The sequence below is a fragment of the Chiloscyllium plagiosum genome, chromosome 15, assembly GCF_004010195.1.
Source record: "Chiloscyllium plagiosum isolate BGI_BamShark_2017 chromosome 15, ASM401019v2, whole genome shotgun sequence".
NCBI classification, from domain to species: domain Eukaryota; kingdom Metazoa; phylum Chordata; class Chondrichthyes; order Orectolobiformes; family Hemiscylliidae; genus Chiloscyllium; species Chiloscyllium plagiosum.
The window spans coordinates 27,376,598-27,396,522 of NC_057724.1; the positions used below are offsets into that span (position 1 = coordinate 27,376,598).

Below are 19,925 nucleotides of genomic sequence, written 5' to 3' on the forward strand. Positions count from 1 at the left end.
CCACATTTCCAGAATTGGCATTATTTTTCTCTTGTGGTTTTTTTTAAAGTTTATCTAACTCCATCCCATCTGAGGCAGTATAGATCTTTGCTATTCCGTTTATCTTATTTTATGAATTGATAACATAACTTCTGTTTTACTGTTGAAACATTGGTGTACAGTCTCCAGAGGCCTTTTATCAGAAGCAAATATTATTGAGCAATATTACATTATTATAAGACACGATTGCATGCAAAATAATCTAACAAGTGGTTATCTGTTTGTGAATCATTCAAGCTTAGAAACAAATTTTAGAAGCTTAAAAGGATGGGTCTTGAAATTGATCTGAAAACTGAACCTGATTATCTCAGTGTAAACCATTGCTTGCTTCTGACATGATGTTACAATAATCACATACTAACACATCAATAACTCATGCACATAATGAAGTAATCACTTCACACTTCAAAGCTAGACGTTGTGCACAACACCTAGGGTCATAATTGTTGTTCTCGTCACATTTTAATGAGAACATATTTGCAAAAGAATGACGTACCATTGTTGCACCATTAAGTCACTTTGCCAAACCCCACTATCTTACCAGTTATTTTGATGTAAGAGCCATTCTAATATCACTTACTTACTGAGTAATTATTACTATAATTGTGTATTTGAATGAAAATGGTATCTGTGAGACTTCTGAAATGTAAAGGTACCTATAGGAAGTTGAAAACTTGCTTGTGTATAATCACCTTGGAAATCAGTATATTGGAGAATGATAGAAATACTTTATCGTCTGACTGTGGTTTGCCTGCCCACTGAATAGCAACAAGCTAACCAAAAATAAGTTAACTATATTTCTGCAGAGACAAATAATTCAGAACCATGCGTGAAAAAACGATGTTTTGCAAAAGTCATTATTTTTCAAATTCGAATAGAAGGAGGGTTTACAATTGAAATGTTGAAAATGTTAAGTTAACCAATGGAGACCCTCACTGTAATTGGGACCCTACCCATCCTTACTCTTTACAATTTTAGCAATTTCTGTTTATCTCCGTATTCAGTATAGATTTTATTTTTGTGGTGAGCCGAGACTGACTGTGTTAATGTCTGCTTAACCTTGATAGCATAAGACCAATGTGGTTGATTGTTGTATTGACAACCTACCTGCTGTGGTTCTGTCTCTTGCATCATTTTAGGGTACTACACTTCTTACTTTTGCAAGTCTGCACATGTATATATTATAGATTATAAATGCAAGCTAAGCCTTGCACGTTTTGTTTTAGGTTTCACTGCTGTTATGTAAACTGAAAGATCAAAATTTTGTACTCCTTTTCATTTATTTGTGACAAGCAGTAGTATTCAAGTAATCATAAGTTAACTGCGCAATGGAAACTGAGTGAATGAACACTAACTAACTGTTGCGGCTTCGCAAGTTAAAAAAACAGAGAAAATGACTCCTCTTTGCACTTTTGCACTTTTTTTTGAGCGATCCTTATCATTTTGTCACTTCATATCTGGTCATTTGATGTAGTGATAAATTGTATGTTGTGTAAACCTATTATCTTGAATCAGTCACTGTCAGTTGCATTAATGAGTGTTTCAGAAATGCATACTACAAAATACAGTGATGCTCTAACTTTTTAATGCTCATAACCTTGACAATGGCTTTGTTAAGCTGGAACTGCTGAATTGGAGATTTTTGTTTTGCTGCTGACTCATATTAATTCTAGCTGCATTGAGATTGCCAGAAATTTTTTTTGTCATCCTGACAAAGCAGTTAAGAGTGATTTTGTTTTTTGAATTTTTCAAAGTTAAATTTTAGGCCACGATTTTCAATGCTGAAGGGCAAACTCTGAACCTGTTGGTATTTTACATCCCAAACATTGCTTTAATGTTAAAAGCTTGTGAAAGATATAATCTGTGTGATAGTTAATTTAATATAGGTAATAGGGGAATGGGATCAATTGGGTTGCCTTTCACAGAACTGAATGATCACGTTCTATGACACATCATACCATGATTCTCTGATTTGGAATGGTACATTTTACTTATTGGAAATTTGAACTTACTATTCTCGGCCCAGAAATAATTAACAGGGTTTGTAATTTGTTTGCTTTTGAATGATTATTTTGCTAAATGTGCAGAATCAGCCAGGAATCACTGAAGGTTTTTTGAGATGGTTTCCCATTCCAGTTGAGAAAACAGAAGAAAAGATTTCACAGTTTAGTTTTGGATTTTTTTTTATTCACCTATACTGTTTAAAAAAAAAAATTATCAGTGAACAAGAACCCAGTTTAAACTCTGTTCAAAAAATACTCAACTGTCTGATGTCACCATGTTACATCGATTGATGTGTGTGTTAAACTTCTAGCCCATTTACAAAGAAGGAAAGCTTTACCTCTCATTTGCTTTACTTAAAGTATAATTGAAATTCTTTTGTTCACATAGCAGAGATAATAACAAGGAACATCAGGTGCAGTTCTGCTCCAAAATATGGCATGCACGAGTTTTCAGCTGGTACATTGCCCTTTTTATCATCTGCCTGTGATTGCAGTGTGTATGGCAGTGGCAGTATTTTAATTAAAATGTCAGAGCAAATTCTATTAGAGCCATTGAGGACGAATCACCAGATCAGGTGAGCACTAGGCCATAGCAGGTCAAAAAGACAAAGGCACCTGAAAGAGCGGGTTTAGTTTCTTCACTGATAAAACAATACAGAAGAAACCTTTTGTACTTCTGAATAACAGGCTCAGAAATGAAAAAAAAATGTTTTAGCTTTACAAGAAGCAGCTCTGAAAGAAGAAAATCACTTTAGTCCCTTGCACACAAAATAAAGTTTTGATTTTGAACTGGTAGTTATACAACATTTACTAAATATAACCATGCCCTTGAATTGTATTCTCTTACACCAGTAATTGCAGAGATTTTAATGTGCAGAATAGAAAACTGATGCAGTATTCTCAGTGGATCAACAGTAGCAAGGTGATGACGTTAAAACTTATGTACACGTGTGATTATGACTGTTTTAGTGCTGATTTTAATGTTTTATATTTCCATAATGTCTTTTTTCCTGTTCACTATTTGTGTTCAAACCTTCATCTTTGTGCGGTTATTCTTATCTGATTTTGATGTTTTTGCTGTTTAATTTATTATTCACAGATGACAGTTAATTCCCAAGTTTTTCTCCTAATTGATGTGAAACTTGTTTTGAAAAACACTGGGATGCTTACTGATGTTTTGACTGTTGTATCTTGATACATGTTACAATAATAATTTACTGGCAGGTCCTCAAGGTCTCAACAGAGAGCTGTGCTTCCCAGTGAGAATGGGAAGAACAGTTTGCCTTGGGTGGTAGTGGGGTGTAGAAATGAAATTCTGCCTCAGCAAGATGATAAAATGCATAACAAGAAGGTGACAGTCATTTGTATCCATTTATACATGTATGAAAAAAATGGAAAAATGACCAATTCAGTTCCACATCTTTACACCTTTTACTGACATTGAATTTTACCTCTAAGACCACTATTTTCTCTTCAGGCTCTTCATAGCTGCTCTTTTACTTTTATGTTCATGTCACCTTTAATCTCCATCTCAACTTCACAATTCTTGTCTCTCTCAAACCATCCTCAGCCTTATCTTGAAAGAACACACAGCTTTCTTACCAGTAGCATCCCCAACTTTACCATTTTGCTGTTCATAAACCTTTCTATTAAGCATGCCTATTTTGAGTAAGCAGTCTGCCCACCAAGCGCAACATTGCTCCTTGGGCTCTCTCTCCACGTGTACACATACGCAAGATTGAGCTTGTCATCATCTTTGATCACTGAAGTGCTCTATACTCGTTATTCGCTGATTTACTACCCCTGAATCTGTGCACTCATGAGGCCAATCCCAGACCTTATTTCAATTCCTTTTTGTTTGCCATTTTCTGGTCTAGTTGTGATTGGCAAAACTTGGTAAATGAAAAAGCATAGGGAAATGTGAGGTTATGCATTTTGGCAGGAAGAATAGGGGAGCAGAAAATTGCTTAAAGAAAGACTGTAGAAATCTATGGAACAGAGGGATTTGGGAATCCTCATCCATGAATCTCAAACGGCTCCCATCCAATTTCTGCAGGTAAAAGGGAAGGCAAATGGGCTGTTGCCCTTTATTTCAAAGGGAATGCCGTATAAAAGTAAGAAGGTTTTGCTAAAACAATACAAGTCACTAGTCAGACCACAGCTAAAATATTGCAAAATAAAAAATATTTTGGGTCCCTTATCTAAGGAAAGAAGTACTGGCATTGGAAGTAGTTCAGAGAAGGTGCACTAAGGTTGATACCTGGTATGGAGGAACTGTCTTAGGAGAGGTTGAGTAGACTCAGCTTCTTTAGAATTCAGAAGGATGAGACCCCTTGTGGACCCCCAGCTAGGAAAACAGCCAGTGACTAGTGGCTTGTATTGTTTTAGCAAAACCTTCTTACTTTTATACTGCATTCCCTTTGAAATAAAGGCCAACAGCCCATTTGCCTTCCCTTTTACCTGCAGAAATTGGATGTGAGCCATTTGAGATTCATGGATGAGGATTCCCAAATCCCTCTGCTCTGTAGATTTTTACAGTCTTTCTTTAAGCAATTTTCTGCTCCCCTATTCTTCCTGCCAAAATGCATAACCTCACATTTTCCTATGCTTTTTCATGTCAGAATTTTGTAAGTCAGTGCGATCCCCCTCATTCTCCTCAACGTCAGTGACTAGAACTCCAATTGAAACAATATTTCCACATATAATAAGTCTGCCAAGCCTGGAATCTATTTGGTGAACCTTTTGCTGTACCCCCACCTATGTAGCTATATCTTCTCAGATTAGAAGACTAAACTTGCAGACAGTTGAAACTTTATTGCTGGAACAGCACAGTAGGTCAGGCAGCATCCAGGGAACAGGAGATTCGACGTTTCGGGCACAGGCCCTTCTTCAGGAATGAGCAGAGAGTGTTCAGCAGGAGAAGATAAAAGGTAGGGAGGAGGGACTTGGAGGAGGGGCGTTGGAAATGTGATAGGTGGAAAGAGGTCAAGGTGAGGGTGATAGGTCGGAGTAGGATGGAGGCGGAGAGGTCAAGAAGAAGTCTGCAGGTCAGGAAGGCGGTGCCGGGCTGGAGGGATTCGGCTGAGACAAGGGGAGGGGGGATGAAGAAACTGGTGAAGTCCAAGTTCATCCCCTGCGGTTGGAGGGATCCCAGTCGGAAGATAAGACGCTCCTCCTCCGACCGTCGCGTTATTGTGGTTTGGCGGTGGATGAGTCCAATGACCTGCATATCCTCGGGGGAGTGGGAGGGGGAGTTGAAATGCTGTGCTACAGGGTGGTTGGGTTGGTTCGTCCGAGTGGCCCAGAGGTGCTCTCTGAATCGCTCCGCAAGTAGGCGGCCTGTCTCCCCAATATAGAGGAGGCCACACCGGCTGCAGCGGATGCAGTAGATGATGTGGGGGGAGGTGCAGGTGAATCTGTGGCGGATATGGAAGTTCCCCCTGGGGCCTTGGAGAGAAGTGAGGGGGGAGGTGTGGGATTCCCCTCCCCTATCATATATTTCCCTCCCCTCCCCTATCAGCTTTCCGTAGAGACCACTCCCTCCGCGACTCCCTTGTCAGATCCACACCACCCACCGACCCAACCTCCACTCCCGGCACCTTCCCTTCCACCCGCAGGAGGTGCAACACTTGCGCCCACACCTCCCCCCTCACTTCTCTCCAAGGCCCCAAAGGAAACTTCCATATCCGCCACAGATTCACCTGCACCTCCACCCACATCATCTACTGCATCCGCTGCAGCCGGTGTGGCCTCCTCTATATTGGGGAGACAGGCCGCCTACTTGCGGAGCGATTCAGAGAGCACCTCTGGGCCACCCGGACGAACCAACCCAACCAACCTGTGGCACAGCATTCCAACTCCCCCTCCCACTCCACCGAGGATATGCAGGTCATTGGACTCATCCACCGCCAAACCACAACAACCCGACGGTCGGAGGAGGAGCTGGGGCCAGTGTATTTGCGGAAGATGGATTGTTCCACATACCCTACGAAGAGGCAGGCATAGCTGGTGCCCATGCGGGTGCCCATGGCTACTCCTTTTGTTTGGAGAAAGTGGGAGGATTGGAAAGAAAAGTTGTTCAGGGTGAGGACCAGTTCGGTCAGTCGAAGGAGGGTGTCGGTGGAAGGGTACTGGGTGGTACGGCGGGAAAGGAAGAAGCGGAGTGCTTTGAGTCCTTCGTGATGGGGGATGGAGGTGTACAGGGACTGGATGTCCATGGTGAAGATGAGGCGTTGGGGACCGGGGAAGCGGAAATCCTGGAGGAGGTGGAGGACGTGGGTATTGTCACGAACGTAGGTGGGGAGTTAAACTTGCAGACAGTAGCCCAGGTATGGTCTCAAGGGCTTGTACAGCTACAGTAAGTCATTCATGCACCTGAATTTGAAACTCATGCAATGTAGTCTATTGTACCATTTGCCTTCCCAACTGTTTGCTCTCAGTGATACCCAGGCCCCTCATACACCAACCTTTCCCACTTTATCACTGTATAAATAATTCATTGCCAAAATGGACAATTTCAGATTGTCATGTTATACTGCATCTGCCACCCATTTGTTCTCCATCAGAGTCCTTCTTCAAAATCCTATGCCCTTCCCCTTCTTGGAAATAAGAGTAAGTTTCCTTCTCGTTAATGAGTGTGGGTGATTAAAATAATTAACACAGATAATTATCATTATTTTCTGCTGTATATTGAATTTTAAAATCTCTATTTACCATTTAGTTTGTAATTTTGGATATTGTAATTTTTATAAGTTTTCTAGATCCATTGTAAATTTGCATTTTCTGTAAACATTAGGAATGTTATGAAAATATAGATTGTTACGAAGTTTCTCCTTCCATTCAAACTTCTGGCAAAGGAACCGGTAGTTATCATGCAGCTCCCCTCTGCACACATTACAGTACTTGACTGTCTTGTGGATTTTGTGTTCTGTTTTGAAATAATCATAACAAATACTTTGATTTAGGTTGTCAACCGGTGATATTAGGCTCTTCTAATATACATTATATCTGTATGTGTGGTACTGTGCTTGACTACCAATATGGTTACTTATTTTTCTTTCAGATTTTGGTGATCATGAAGTGAAAGAGAAACCTCAAGTACTTTGGGCTTTATATTTCAATGTGAGAGATACATCAGCGGTTGACAGAAGCACATATGAAGGCCTTCCCAGTAACGTCTTTGTCTGCTGTGGACCTGATGTTGCTCTTGGATTTGAGCAGTCTGTTAAGCAGGTACGGTCAACTCAAAACTATCTAAAATAAACTGCTCATGTTATCATGTGTTTCTCGCTTTTAGAATGTACCACAGGCTTTTTGAACTATGCTGTTACCTTTCTGATGTGTCATCACAGTTAAGGAAACAATAATAGCAGTCAGTCTGCAAGGTGAAAATTAAAATTTTTTAACTCTTCTGGGATAACTTGCTTTTCCATGTTCTGGTATTGAAATCTAATAACTTGCACCATGTATTCTGTTTAGAATAGATAACTGTCATCAAATACCTAAAGTTGATTCATCTTATTTGCCACAATTAAATCTTGCATACCATTTACCATTGTACACTTGAAGACCTGTTTGGATGTTAAAGAGCCTAAGGGAGAATGAGTGTTGGATTAGCTGGGAATTTTAAAAAGGCAGCATATCTTTGTGTTAAGCAACCAGTGTCCCTTTCTTAAAATTATGGTTCATTTGAAGAGTGTGATAGCAGTTAGGGGAAGTGCAAAATATGCTGACTGCACAAAAGCAATTGAGAAATTTAGAAATGGATATTGGGGAGCCATTGGGGGGTTTCCTTTGTGGAAAGCAAAGGAATCATAATGTGTGTTTAAAAGGCAACATATCTAGAAAACAATTTATTTACGGTATTGACACTTTATTAGTACACATAGTGTTGAAGAGGATAATTAAAACCCAATAGAGATGCAAGTACTTTGAATTCAAGGTACTATGTGGCATTGCTGTGAATATGTTAAAGGGTTGGTGTGACTACTGTGCAGCTAAACAATCAGTAGACAGATGTTTATTACACCTTGGGTGGCAATAAACTGCAAAAAAAAATGAAACAGTAAATGTATTGTGTGTCAATTGTTAATTTATTAGCACATGGAGGAGACAGCAATATAGTGGTAATGTCATTGGACTAGTCATCTAGAAAGCCAGACTAATGTTCTGCAAACATAGGTTCAAATCTCACCATGGCAGATGGTGAAATTTGAGTTTCAGTAAAAACATAGAATAAAAATCTAGTTTAAAGACACCATGAAACCGTTATTAATTTGCATAAAACCCCATCTGATTAACTAATGTCCTTGGAAGGAAATCTGCCATCCTTACCTTCCCTGGTTTGGCCTGCATGTGACTCCAAACCTGTAACAATATGGTTGACTCTGAACTTCCCTCTGGGTCATTTGGAATGGGCAAATAATGCTGGTCTCGCCAGTGAGGCTGATGTCCCATGAATGAATGAATTTTTAAAATATACAAATTCAAGTGTCTTTCCACGGAAATAGAAATAAAGTTTGATACTTTTGCTGATACATTACAGCAGCATTTTGGTGTCAGCACTCTGTCAGGTGATACTATACCTAAACCCAACCTACTTTGTTCAGATGAATATGAAGATGGCATATATCCTAAAGATCATCAGAGTATCTCTCATAACCCAGCTATTACTTTTTGTCAATCAACATGACAAAAAAGGGATCTGCTCATTTTTATATTGCTGTTTGTCAGAGTTCGCTGTGTGCATATTGTCTACAACAATTCCTATGTTACAACAGTGACTACACTTCCAAAGTATTTTGTTAGCTGTAAAGTGTTTTGAAGCATACATCAGTAGTAAAATACATAATAGAATTATAAATCTCATTTGCTTTAAATATGTTTGACAATCTAAGCGGCAGAAAGTGAATTGTCGAAAAATGAAAAAGATCAAATATGTAAAGTGATGTGCAGTAAACAGCAGAAGAAACTAATGGCTCTGCTATTGAAATGTTCAGTTATGGAGCTCATTGGAAGAATTGGGTAAGAATCTTGTAACTGTGTGTGCTATGTCCGGACACACATCTTCTACTCATAGTTGCTTTGTACCTTTTCCATCCAGTTCCAACTTGCCCATAGTGTAAGTGTTTGGCCTTGGGACAACAAATGGCTGCTAAATCAGGAGATGATTGCTATCCTTCTCCTACACACACTAATGCAGACACACATCTGTAGTCAGTAGAATAAGATGTGAGATTGCAAAGGCATAAACAAAACCATTGCAGAGTCTGTCCAGTGTTTGAGAGTAAACAGGTATTAAAAGGTTTGAAGTCAGGCCCTGAGGAGTCTGTCCTTCGTTACTACTTTCTTCCTTCCAAGCAGTCTCAATGACCTCAATTGAAAACATCATGCTTGACTGCATTGTGGTCAAAGTGTGGCACTGGAAAAGAACAGCAGGTCAGGCAGTATCTGAGGAGCAGGAGAGTTGATGTTTCAGGCGTACGCCCTTTCAGGAATTTGGGCATTGTAGTGCAGATTGTGTTGTCTGTGTCAAGTAGTATGTGTACAGCTCTGAAATAACAATTCTTCCAATATGCCCAAAACATTGATTCTCCTGCTCCTCCGATGCTGCCTGACGTGCTGTGCTTTTCTAGCACCACACTCTTGACTCTGATCTCCAGCATCTGTAGTCCTCACTTTATACTGTCTGACAGAAAGCAGAGAGTGGGGATAAAAGGATCCTTTCACCGCTGCCTCACAGCGCCAGGGACCCGGGTTCAATTCTCACCTCAGGAACCTCTGTGTGTAGTCTGCACATTCTCCCTGTGTCTGCATGGGTTTCCTTCGGGTGCTCCAGTTTCCTCCCACAGTCCAAAGATGTGCAGGTTAGGTGAATTGGCCATGCTAAATTGCCTGTAGTGTTAAGTGCACTAGTCAGGGGTAAATGTAGGGGAATGGGTCTGGGTGGGTTTGGAGGGTTGGTGTGGATTTGTTGGGCCAAAGAGCCTGGTTCCACACTGTAGGGAATCTAAGCTAATCTTCTCTGGATGGCAACTGGTGACAAGTGGTGTTCCATAAGGCTATGTTGGGACCACTACTTTTCACTTTATACATTAACAATCTAGATGAAGGAACTGAGGGCATTCTGGCTAAGTGTGCTGATGATACAAAGGTAAATAAAGGGACAGGTAGCATTGAGGAGGAGGGGAGGCTACAGAAGGATCTTGATAGTTTAGGAGAATAGACAAAGAAGTGGCGGATGGAATACAGTGTGGGAAAGTATGAAGTCATGCACTTTGGTAAGAAGAATAGTGGCATGGAATATTCAGAAGTGTGAAGTGCACAGAGACTTGGGAGTTTTCGTCCAGGATTCTCTCCAGGTAAACTTGCAGGTTGAGTCAGTAGTTAGGAAGGTAAATGCAATGATGGCATTTATTTTGAGGACTTGACTATAAAAGCAGGGATGTACTTCTGAGGCTCCTTAAGGCTTTGGTTAGACCACATTTGGATTATTGTGCACAGTTTTGGGTCCCATATCTCAGGAAGAATATACTGGCCTTGGAGTATGTTCAGAGGAGGTTCATGAGAATGGTCCTAGAACTGAGCAGCTTAACATCTGAGGGATGTCTGAGGGCTCTGGGTTTATACTCAGAGTTTAGAAGGATAAAGGGGCAGTCTAATTGAAACATACAGAATACTGAATGGCCTGGATAGAGTAGATGTTGGGTAGACGTTTCCATTGGTATGAGAGACTAGGACTTGAGAAAATGGAAAAGCTTTGAGAATAGAGGTAAGGAAAACTTCTTCAGTCAGAGAGTGGTAAATCTATGGAATTCACTTCCACAGAAGGGTATGGAGGCCAGGTCATTCAGTCTATTTAAGGCTGAGATCGATAGATTCTTGAATATCAAGGGGATCAAGGGTTACAGGGAGAAAATGGGAGAATGGGGATGAGAAACTAATCAGCCATGATTGAATGGTGGAGCAGACTCGATGGGCGAAATGGCCTAACTTCTACTCCTATGTCTTATAGTCTTAAAATGCTAAGCGATTGATGGTTAGTTGATTACAATGTATCCAGTTTATTGGTGGCCTATAAGGATTCTTTTGGTTGTCCCTGCTACTGCTTACTGCTGGCACAGAAGTATCTGGACCTGGGACAGAGTGGAATGACATCACTGTCTTCCTGTACCTCTTCTCTGTTGTCTGGATGTTGACATTGCCCTTACCAGGTTCCAATCTTAATTACACATTTGTAATCAGAACATTTCTACCGGTGGTTATTGTTGTCTATCATCTTCCTTGTGATTTTTGTCTGTAGATACCTACCTCTTCACATAGATTCCCTCCTTTGTCCTTCAGTCAGCCAATCCTTTCCCTAGCTACCCTCTTGCTTTTTACAGAGGAAACTCGATTATCCGAATACCAATAATCCGAAAATTGGATTATACGAAGGAGATCTCAAGGTCCCAGTAAAAACATTACATTAAAGATGTATTTCCAACAGTGATCACATCTTTTGTTTACAGTGATTAAACAGGCACCATCTCCAAATGACTGTCTTCCCGCCCTCTCTCTCTTCCCCCACACTTTCCCTAGAGTTCTGTACAGGCGTGTACCCTAAACCACCCCACTTCCCCAGATAATCTCTCTAACATTGTCCTGTGCAGGGTAGAGGTGGAACCTGTCAAAGGGGGCAGCAGCAGTTTTGTTGGTGTCCAATCCAGCTGCCCGGAGAGAGGGCGAGTGTCTATGGGGTAGCGGGGGACGGTGCTGGGGGAGGGGGGGCCTCGCACGCTGAGCGTTGCTGTAGTCTCCTGAATAGGGAAGAGACTTTAAAAGCTCCGAGGCCCAGAGGAAAGGCATTTGATCAATTAACCGAATAATCGATTATCTAAACTGAATAGTGCCCGCCCATCAAGTTTGGATAATCGAGGTTCCCCTGTATATATGTATAAAAAACCTTGGGATTCTCCTTAATCCGGTTTGCTAATGATTCTTTATTACTTCTTTTAGCCCTTCTAATTTCTTGTTTAAGTTCTTTCCTATTTTCCCTACATACTTCAAAGGCTTTATCAGTTCCCATCCTCTTAGACCTTATGTATGCTTCCTTTTTCTTTTTGAGCAAGGTCATTAACATCGCTGGTCATCTAAGGTTCACATAACTTGCCATACCTATCCTTCATTCTTGCAGGAATGTGCCATTCCTGAACTCTTACCAACTGCAGTTTGAAATCCTCCCACATACCCAATGTGAATATACCCTCAAACAGTCACCTCCAATCAATATTCTCCAGTTCTTGCCTAATATTGTTGTAATTTGCCTTCCTTTATTTTAATAGCTTCACTGGAGGACTGCTCATGAGTATCTTAAAACTCAGGGTTTTATGGTCACTACTGTTCAGGCGCATTTCCCAAAACCAGGTCCAGTGTAACCCCTTCCCTGGTTGGAATGTTTACATACTTCCTTACCTAGTTCCTTGAAAGTGGAGTCACAGGTAGGTCGGGTAGTGAAAAAGGCATTTTGTATGCTTTCCTTTATTAATCAGAGTATTGAGTACAGGAGTTGGGAGGTCATGTTGCGGCTGTACAGAACATTGGTTAGGCCACTTTTGGAATATTGCATGCAATTATGGTCTCCGACCTATCAGAAGGACGTTGTGAAACTTGAAAGGGTTTAGAAAATATTTACAAGGATGTTGCCAGGGTTGGAAGATTTAAACTATAGGGAGAAGCAGAATAGGCTGGGGATGTTTTCCCTGGAGCGTTGGAGGCTGAGGGTGACCTGAAAGAGGTTTACAAAATCATGAGGGGCAAGGATAGGGTAAATAGACAAAGTCTTTTCCCTGGAGTGAAGTCCAGATTAGAGGGCATAGGTTTAGAGTGAGAGGGGAAAGATATAAAAGGGACCTAAGGAGCAATGTTTTCATGCAGAGGGTGGTGTGTGTATGGAATGAGCTGCCAGAGGAAGTGGTGGAGGATGGTACAATTGCAACATTTAAAGGGCATCTGGATAGGTATGAGTAGGAAGGATTTAGAGGGAAATGGGCCAGGTGCTGGCAAATGGGACTAGATTAGGTTAGGATATCTGGTTGGCATGGACGAGTTGGACTGTTTCCATTTACATCTCAATGCCTCTATGGCAAATGCTGAGTTGTGCATTATTTATTTTCAGCAAATGTGTGGCCTCAGCAAAGAGTTCAGGATTACCGTATTAATGTAAAATTTGGACACTTTCTGTCTGACATATTTAATCTGTATCTCTCTTTGCTCATCCTCGCCACTGTCTGGAGTGCTAACATCAGTGCTGATTTCTCTCTCATACTCTGTTCAAGTGAAAGGTCTTTCTGATCCTGGCCAGTGATTTTCAGAAGGCTTTTTTTAGTGCAAAGCCAATATTTTTCAGCGCATGTCAGCATATAGCAATTGGCCATGTGAACTTTGGATCTTCCCATCCAGCTTGCCGTTATAAGGTGCTGAGGGTAAATAGGCGAAAGTGAGGATTGCAAATGCTGGAGATCAGAGTCAAGATTAGAGTGGTGCCGGAAAAGCACAGCAGGTCAGGTTGCATCCACGGAGCAGGAAAATCAACGTTTATGGCAAAAGCCCTTCATCAGGAAATAGGGTAAATAGTGCATTTCTCAGATAAGTTAGATAACCAGCATAATCTGGTTTCCAGCATCTGCAGTCATTGTTTTTACCATATTTGGAAACCATTCCATTCATTCTGCTTCATATCACTGTTGTCAATTCAGTTTGCTGATAGATCCATACGACATCTAGAGATTTGATCATGTAATCTGGATTGATACTTGAACACTCCTGAGGGAGTGCTGCACTATTGAGAGATGAAGCCTGTTCAGGGGAACCTGAATTATCATGTGGCACTTCCTTGACTCTCTACAGTTGTTTCATTGTCCTGGGAAACATTTATTTCTTGACCAGAATCACTGGCTGATAATCTTACTATTGTTTGTGGAATATTGTATGCAAAACACTATGTCACATTCCAACTCCACATCTTTAAAAAGATGCATTTAACTGCTAAACACTTCAAAATTTTGAGATTATGAAAGATGTTACATAAACACGTTCATTCTTTCAGCCACACTAGACTGTTTATTCACTGAGATAGTCTACATGGTTACAGGCAGATGAGTGGTGATCAACTCCCTTCTTTTTAAATCCCCCTCTTGGTCAGTAGGAGCTATTTTTGTTTTTCGTGCACAACTATTGCTCTCCAAAACCTAGTTAAACAAATCAGAATGAAGGTGGTCCAATTCAAGGCTTTCTTGAGTGGAATTGAGTTTCCTGTTAAACTTGAAAAACATAAGAAAACATGCTCTCAAACACATGAAAATGCAGGTAATAAAGTTCTTTATAAAAAAACATATTATTCAGATAGGAAGGTCAAAGTTATTGCAGTTCAAAATTTTTGGAATCATTGATTTGCAAGAGTGAAACCTGAGTGACAGCTGTTGTTTTAGAATTGGGTTAGGTTTTATTGTCCCGTGTACTCAAGTAAAGAAGTACAGTGTACAAAGTCACCATTCTCCAGTGCCCTCTTCAGTACAAAAACCCAACTTTTTTTTAAAAAATGACCATTTTAAATGCAAAATCCAGAATTTTAAACAAACAGAACTACAAAAACCGAGTCAAGAAATGAATTCAGATCTAAAAGTCTTCAGGTCATCTTATCTCCATTCAGTAAGTGGGCCTCCCTCCTCAAAGCCTCTCGTCTCATTCCCACCCTCCGAACTCGCTCTCCCTGTTGCCGCAGGCCCTCTGAACTGGCTCCCACTACCGCCACCTGCTTGCTTAGGACAATTAACCTTGATTTCTTGGTGAAAGGTGGCATTCGCAAGCTATTCTTTAGGAAGTGTTACCTTTTATTGAAAGAGATAATAAGGGAATGAAGTGCTTTCAGACATCAACACTCCACCGGTGACCTTTCATCTCTCAATATGTGATGGTATTATGCGAGTATGGCTAAAATAAAATACTAAAATTTCTTGATGCCTCACTGAATTTTGGTGTCCTTTGATTAAAAATGGTCATTTTAGTGCAACCAGTTTTGTACATTCCATGTGCAGTCATTCAGGTTAGTTTCCTTATTGTAACCATTTTTAGTTCATTAAAGTCAGGTGTTAAAATTAAGTGATGAAAGCTTAACATTGATAGTCCATTTGCATTATAATTGTAACAACTTCGATAAAGTGTCTTCCTTCAGACCAATAATTATTTTCAGTATTTGTTTGGATCAATATTCACAGGACTTATTTCCTCTTCTTTCACTAGGCAGAAGATATCTTTCATCAAGTCTGTCCAGGGGAAGAGTTCTGTCCCGCGGCTCCAAACCCTGAAGACATTATCTATGATGGTGATGGTGCGCAACCAGGAAGTTCTGGTTTTGGAACTTCTGCAGAATCAGAAGCAGTTCAAGCAAAAGAAAATACAAACCCCGAATCTGATCCCACAAAAGATGGCAACAATGAAGTGGTAGAACCATTGGATAATAGTGAAGTAGACAGACAATCGCAAATGGCCAACTCTGATGCTGAAGATTTGAAGTGTAATAATGGGATGGAAATTCCAAAGGATACAGAATAATGTATTTTGAAAGGTCAAAGTAATGGCCCATGGTGATATTTTCAAGTTGATGCAAACTGAAAAATGCTGTAAATATATCATAGTGAAATTATAGAGGGCAACATTTACATCTTGCAATGGTCCAACTAATTGAACATTCTAATTCGACAGGCAGTATTTCCATACCTTACCTAAATCAATGCTGTATTCTGTTGTGTAAAAACAAATAGATCTATTTTCATCCACTTGCTGCTACTCTTCACTTTACTTCCCCATTACCCTGAAAATGGATTAATGTTGAGGTCTATTGACACTAATTAAAAGTAACCAATCTTGAAAATGGATTTGGAGAAGAATTGCCAAAATAAGCTTTGCTTAAAGCATGTGGATGTTTAAAGACTATTAATGTATCTAAAATTAAAGCTACAGCTTGCTTTGCTGGAACACTTCTACCACAATTCTGTTCCCAAAGAATTGGGTAGAACTCACTCATGATAAATGATGGAAAATATTTCTTTTGACAAGAAATGTTCAAGCCATTCAACGTTTTGAAATATTGTTTACTGGAAAAAATATTAAGTGCTAATGTTACGTTATGAATATACTTCAGAAAGCAGGGGCAGGTGCAAACAATTTTCTCAGTGGAAAATCAAATAGGTCTATAATGATATGTGATGGAATAGCAGATGTTTTGCAGATCAAGGTACTATTTTCCATGAGTAATGTGTTCAATATCAAAAACATATACTGTGCAATAACCTGTGAAAATACACCTCATTTAATGGTTATGTAAACAAAAGTGATTAAAATGTTGCAAAAACCATGTCTGTGGTACATTTGTGTGCTCTGAATAGGGTTTCTTGATTTTTCTGATTAACCAATTTTTTTTAAATTAAAACATGATGTGCTTAATTCCCACTGCTGAATTTATGAAAATTCAGAAACTAATCGCAATTCTGGCTACTTTTATAATTAGACTATGGAGCAATTCAAGCAGCTAATACAAATAAATGAAGTAAGTGTCATTTTTGATAAATTGATGAAGAACGTACTTCCATAGGTAGGCATTAATTAGAAGCTGTGACTGGTCATTTTTATGTTGCTTACTTAAAGGTCATGTGAAATACATTCAAAAGGAATGTTAGGGGTTATGTCACTATTACTTCATTCCCTTTGTTTCCCTTTTTGTTTGTCCACATCTCTGTACATTTGAGTTAGATGGAAGGAAGTTAAGAAATGAAGTTGCCACATAAACAAAATGTGTACAACAACTAGCCAGAGACTAGTCATCTGACTTCCCGAAGCCTATCTATTATCTACAAGGCATAAGTCAGGGATGTGACGAAATACTCCCTAATTTCCCAAATAGGTGCAGCTCCAACAGCACACAAGCTTGACACCATCCAGGACAAAGCAGTCCATTTGATTCATCAACATCCACTCCTTCCACCACTGACACACAGTAGCAGTCATGTGTAATATCTGTAGTATGCACTGCAGAATTTCACCAAAGATCCTTAAACAAAGTCTTCTAAGTCTATGGCCACTTCCATATAGAAGGGCAAGGGGAATAGATATATGGTAACAAGTTCCCTTCCAAGCCACTCATCATCCTGATGTGTGTAGATATATCACTGATCCTTCAATGTAGTTGAGTCAAAATCCTGAATTCCTTTCCTAAGCACAATGTGGATCAACTTATAGCAGGTGGACTGGAACAGTTCAAGAAGGCAGCTGATGACCACCTTCCCAAGGGCATCTAGGGACAGCAAAAAAATTTTGGCCAGCCAACAAAGATCAAATCTGACAAATAAATCAATCAATTTCATATGTGAAATCATATATCCTTTAATATGTTGGTGTCTACACCATCAATTTTACAAATCATTTCAATGCAGTAATATTTCTGCACCATTCACATTTTGGAAAAGGTACAGTTTTTACTTCAGTTGCATGACTGCAATAAGACTTTGTTTGGCATACAGTAATATCTCACTCTGATTTTCAAAATGTGAATTTTACATCTAAAATCATTTAGGTCAATTGTTTACCAATGTGCATTTTAAAACTAAATACATGCCATCAGATCTACATTATGACTTTTAGACATATTCAATAACATAAGTGAATATTGTAATTTACTTGAATTATTAACAGCAGTCTCTAAATTGGCATATTAATAGCTTACACTTCATCTGAGGAAAAAGTCTTGAAAGTAGGTGTATCAAATTGTCAAATGTTTATTTTTCAGTATTATTATATTGGTCATATTTGCACTGAACAATTATAAAAAAAATGTTCACGCACTATAGAGATCTGTTTCTCTTCAACTTAAAGCACATTTAGAAAACTATCAATTATCTCTAGTGTGCGTTTGGGAGGAAAGTAGAACAATCTCGACAAGTGACTAGCTTTTGCAACAGAACAGTTGGTGAGTTTATTGGAGTTAATCTTCAGGATGCTTTCAACCAGTGTGTTATTGTAAGGTTATCTGCTGAGTGTGTTTTGTTCATAGTCAGTAAATTTGAGTGATGTTCTTTGTAGTAAAGTTGTGTTCATGGATGTGTTTTTTGAAATTATTTTATTTGTCTCAATGTGGCAACAGGCCCTTTGGCCCAACATGTCCACACTGAGCCCTGAAGAGTAACCCAGGCCCATTCCCCTACCCTATATTTACCTCCTGATTAATGTACCTAACATACACATCCCCAGACACTATAGGCAATTTAGCATGGCCAGTTCACCTAACCTGCTTGTCTTTGGACTGTGGGAGGAAGCTGGAGCACCTGAAAGGAAACCCACTCAGACACGGAGAATGTACAAACTTCACACTGACAGGCACCTGAGGAATTGACCTGGGTCCCTGGCATGAAGGGTGGGAACCATCATTACAAATGCTAGAGGAGGAAATTTGCGTCATGATTATTTAATTTGATAATTTATCAAAAACGCATAAATGCTTCCTTTAGAAACCAAAGGGCTATATATAAATGTCTTAACAGTGAAAGAAATCTAATAATGACACTCACACAGTTCCGATCAAGTATTAGTGAATCAGTCTGCACTTAGAAAATTGGCTTTTCTTTCCCCCAATGAGTTATTCTGAACTCAGATTCCAAATATATTTATTTTATTTAACCCATTTGATTTTAAAATTTGTGTGCCTGGGTAAACCATGTTCACGTTGACCGCCGAATAGATTTGGAAAGACTTCGCTTACGGTTGCACATCAGAATAAGATGTGACAATCTTTTTTTTAATGTTTTGTCATCATGATCGATAGCAGTGGTTACCAACTTTTTTAGCATCAAGGCACACTTCAATGAGATGAACAACTCCATGCACACCCACATTTTACAATGCTTGCAAGCAATCAATTCAATTGAAACAGCAGTAAAAGTAAGTAAATGCAGTCTTACCAGCTGAGGTTTGCATCATTGTGCATGTGATAGGTTAAAAAAGAATCGAAAACACTTCAATGCTCAAAAAAAAGTCTTTGTCCGCGAGTAGACACATTTTAAAAATTTGTTCAACTCCACTTTTTGCCAAACTTCTCTCTGCAGCTAAGATATTCAGGAATGGAGTAAGCGACTCTTCCTGTCCATGAAAATCAATGTCCTGATAGTTTTGAACTGTTTCTGAATAGTTCTTGCTGTTTTAATCTGTGTGTTCAGGTATTTCATTGACTGAGTTAGCAGAAAAATCATTTCCCTATGACAAAGTTAGAATCCTAGAGTCATACAGCACAGAAACAGACCTTTTGGTCCAACTTTCCCATACCCTCAAGTTTCCAAACTGAATTAGTCCCATATGCCTGCATTTGGCCCATCTCCCCCCCCCAATCTTTCCTAATCATGTACCTATCTAAATGTCTTTAAAATGTAACTGTACCACTTCCTCTGGCAGTTCATTTCACTTACAAACCATCGACCATGTAAAAACATTGCCCCTCGTGTCCCCTTTAGATCTTTCTCCTCTTACCTTAAAAATATGTCCCCTACTTTTAAACTCCCATACCCCAGAGAAAAGAGCTTTGCTATTCATTTTATGCCCCTGCCCTGTGATTTTTAAACCTCTACAAGTTCACCCCTCAACTTCCTATGCTCCAGTGAAAAATGTCCCATCTTATTCAGCCTCTCCATATAACTCAAACCCTCCAGTCATGGCAACATCCTTGTAAACATTTTCTGAACCTTTTCTGGTTTAATAATAACCTTCCTATAGCAGGGTGACCAGAACTATGCACAGTACTCAAAAAGTGGTCTCACCAACGTCCTGTACAACCTCAACAACGTGTCCCAACCCCTATACTCA

At 39.6% G+C, this 19,925-nt stretch overlaps 1 protein-coding gene across 2 annotated transcripts in view; it reads left to right on the top strand.

Moving 5' to 3' along the window:
- The window catches only part of chm (CHM Rab escort protein), a 102,491-nt gene extending 85,937 nt beyond the window's left edge, over positions 1–16,554 (top strand). Inside the window, exons 14-15 of one of the 2 annotated variants that reach the window (XM_043704522.1) lie at positions 7,105–7,274; positions 15,321–16,554. In XM_043704522.1, coding sequence (XP_043560457.1) covers positions 7,105–7,274; positions 15,321–15,632 — 482 coding nt within the window. In that variant the 3' untranslated portion in view covers positions 15,633–16,554. The remainder of the gene's footprint in view (positions 1–7,104; positions 7,275–15,320) is intronic. The other variant, XM_043704523.1, reaches the window with a different exon arrangement.
- Positions 16,555–19,925: the final 3,371 nt, after the last annotated feature.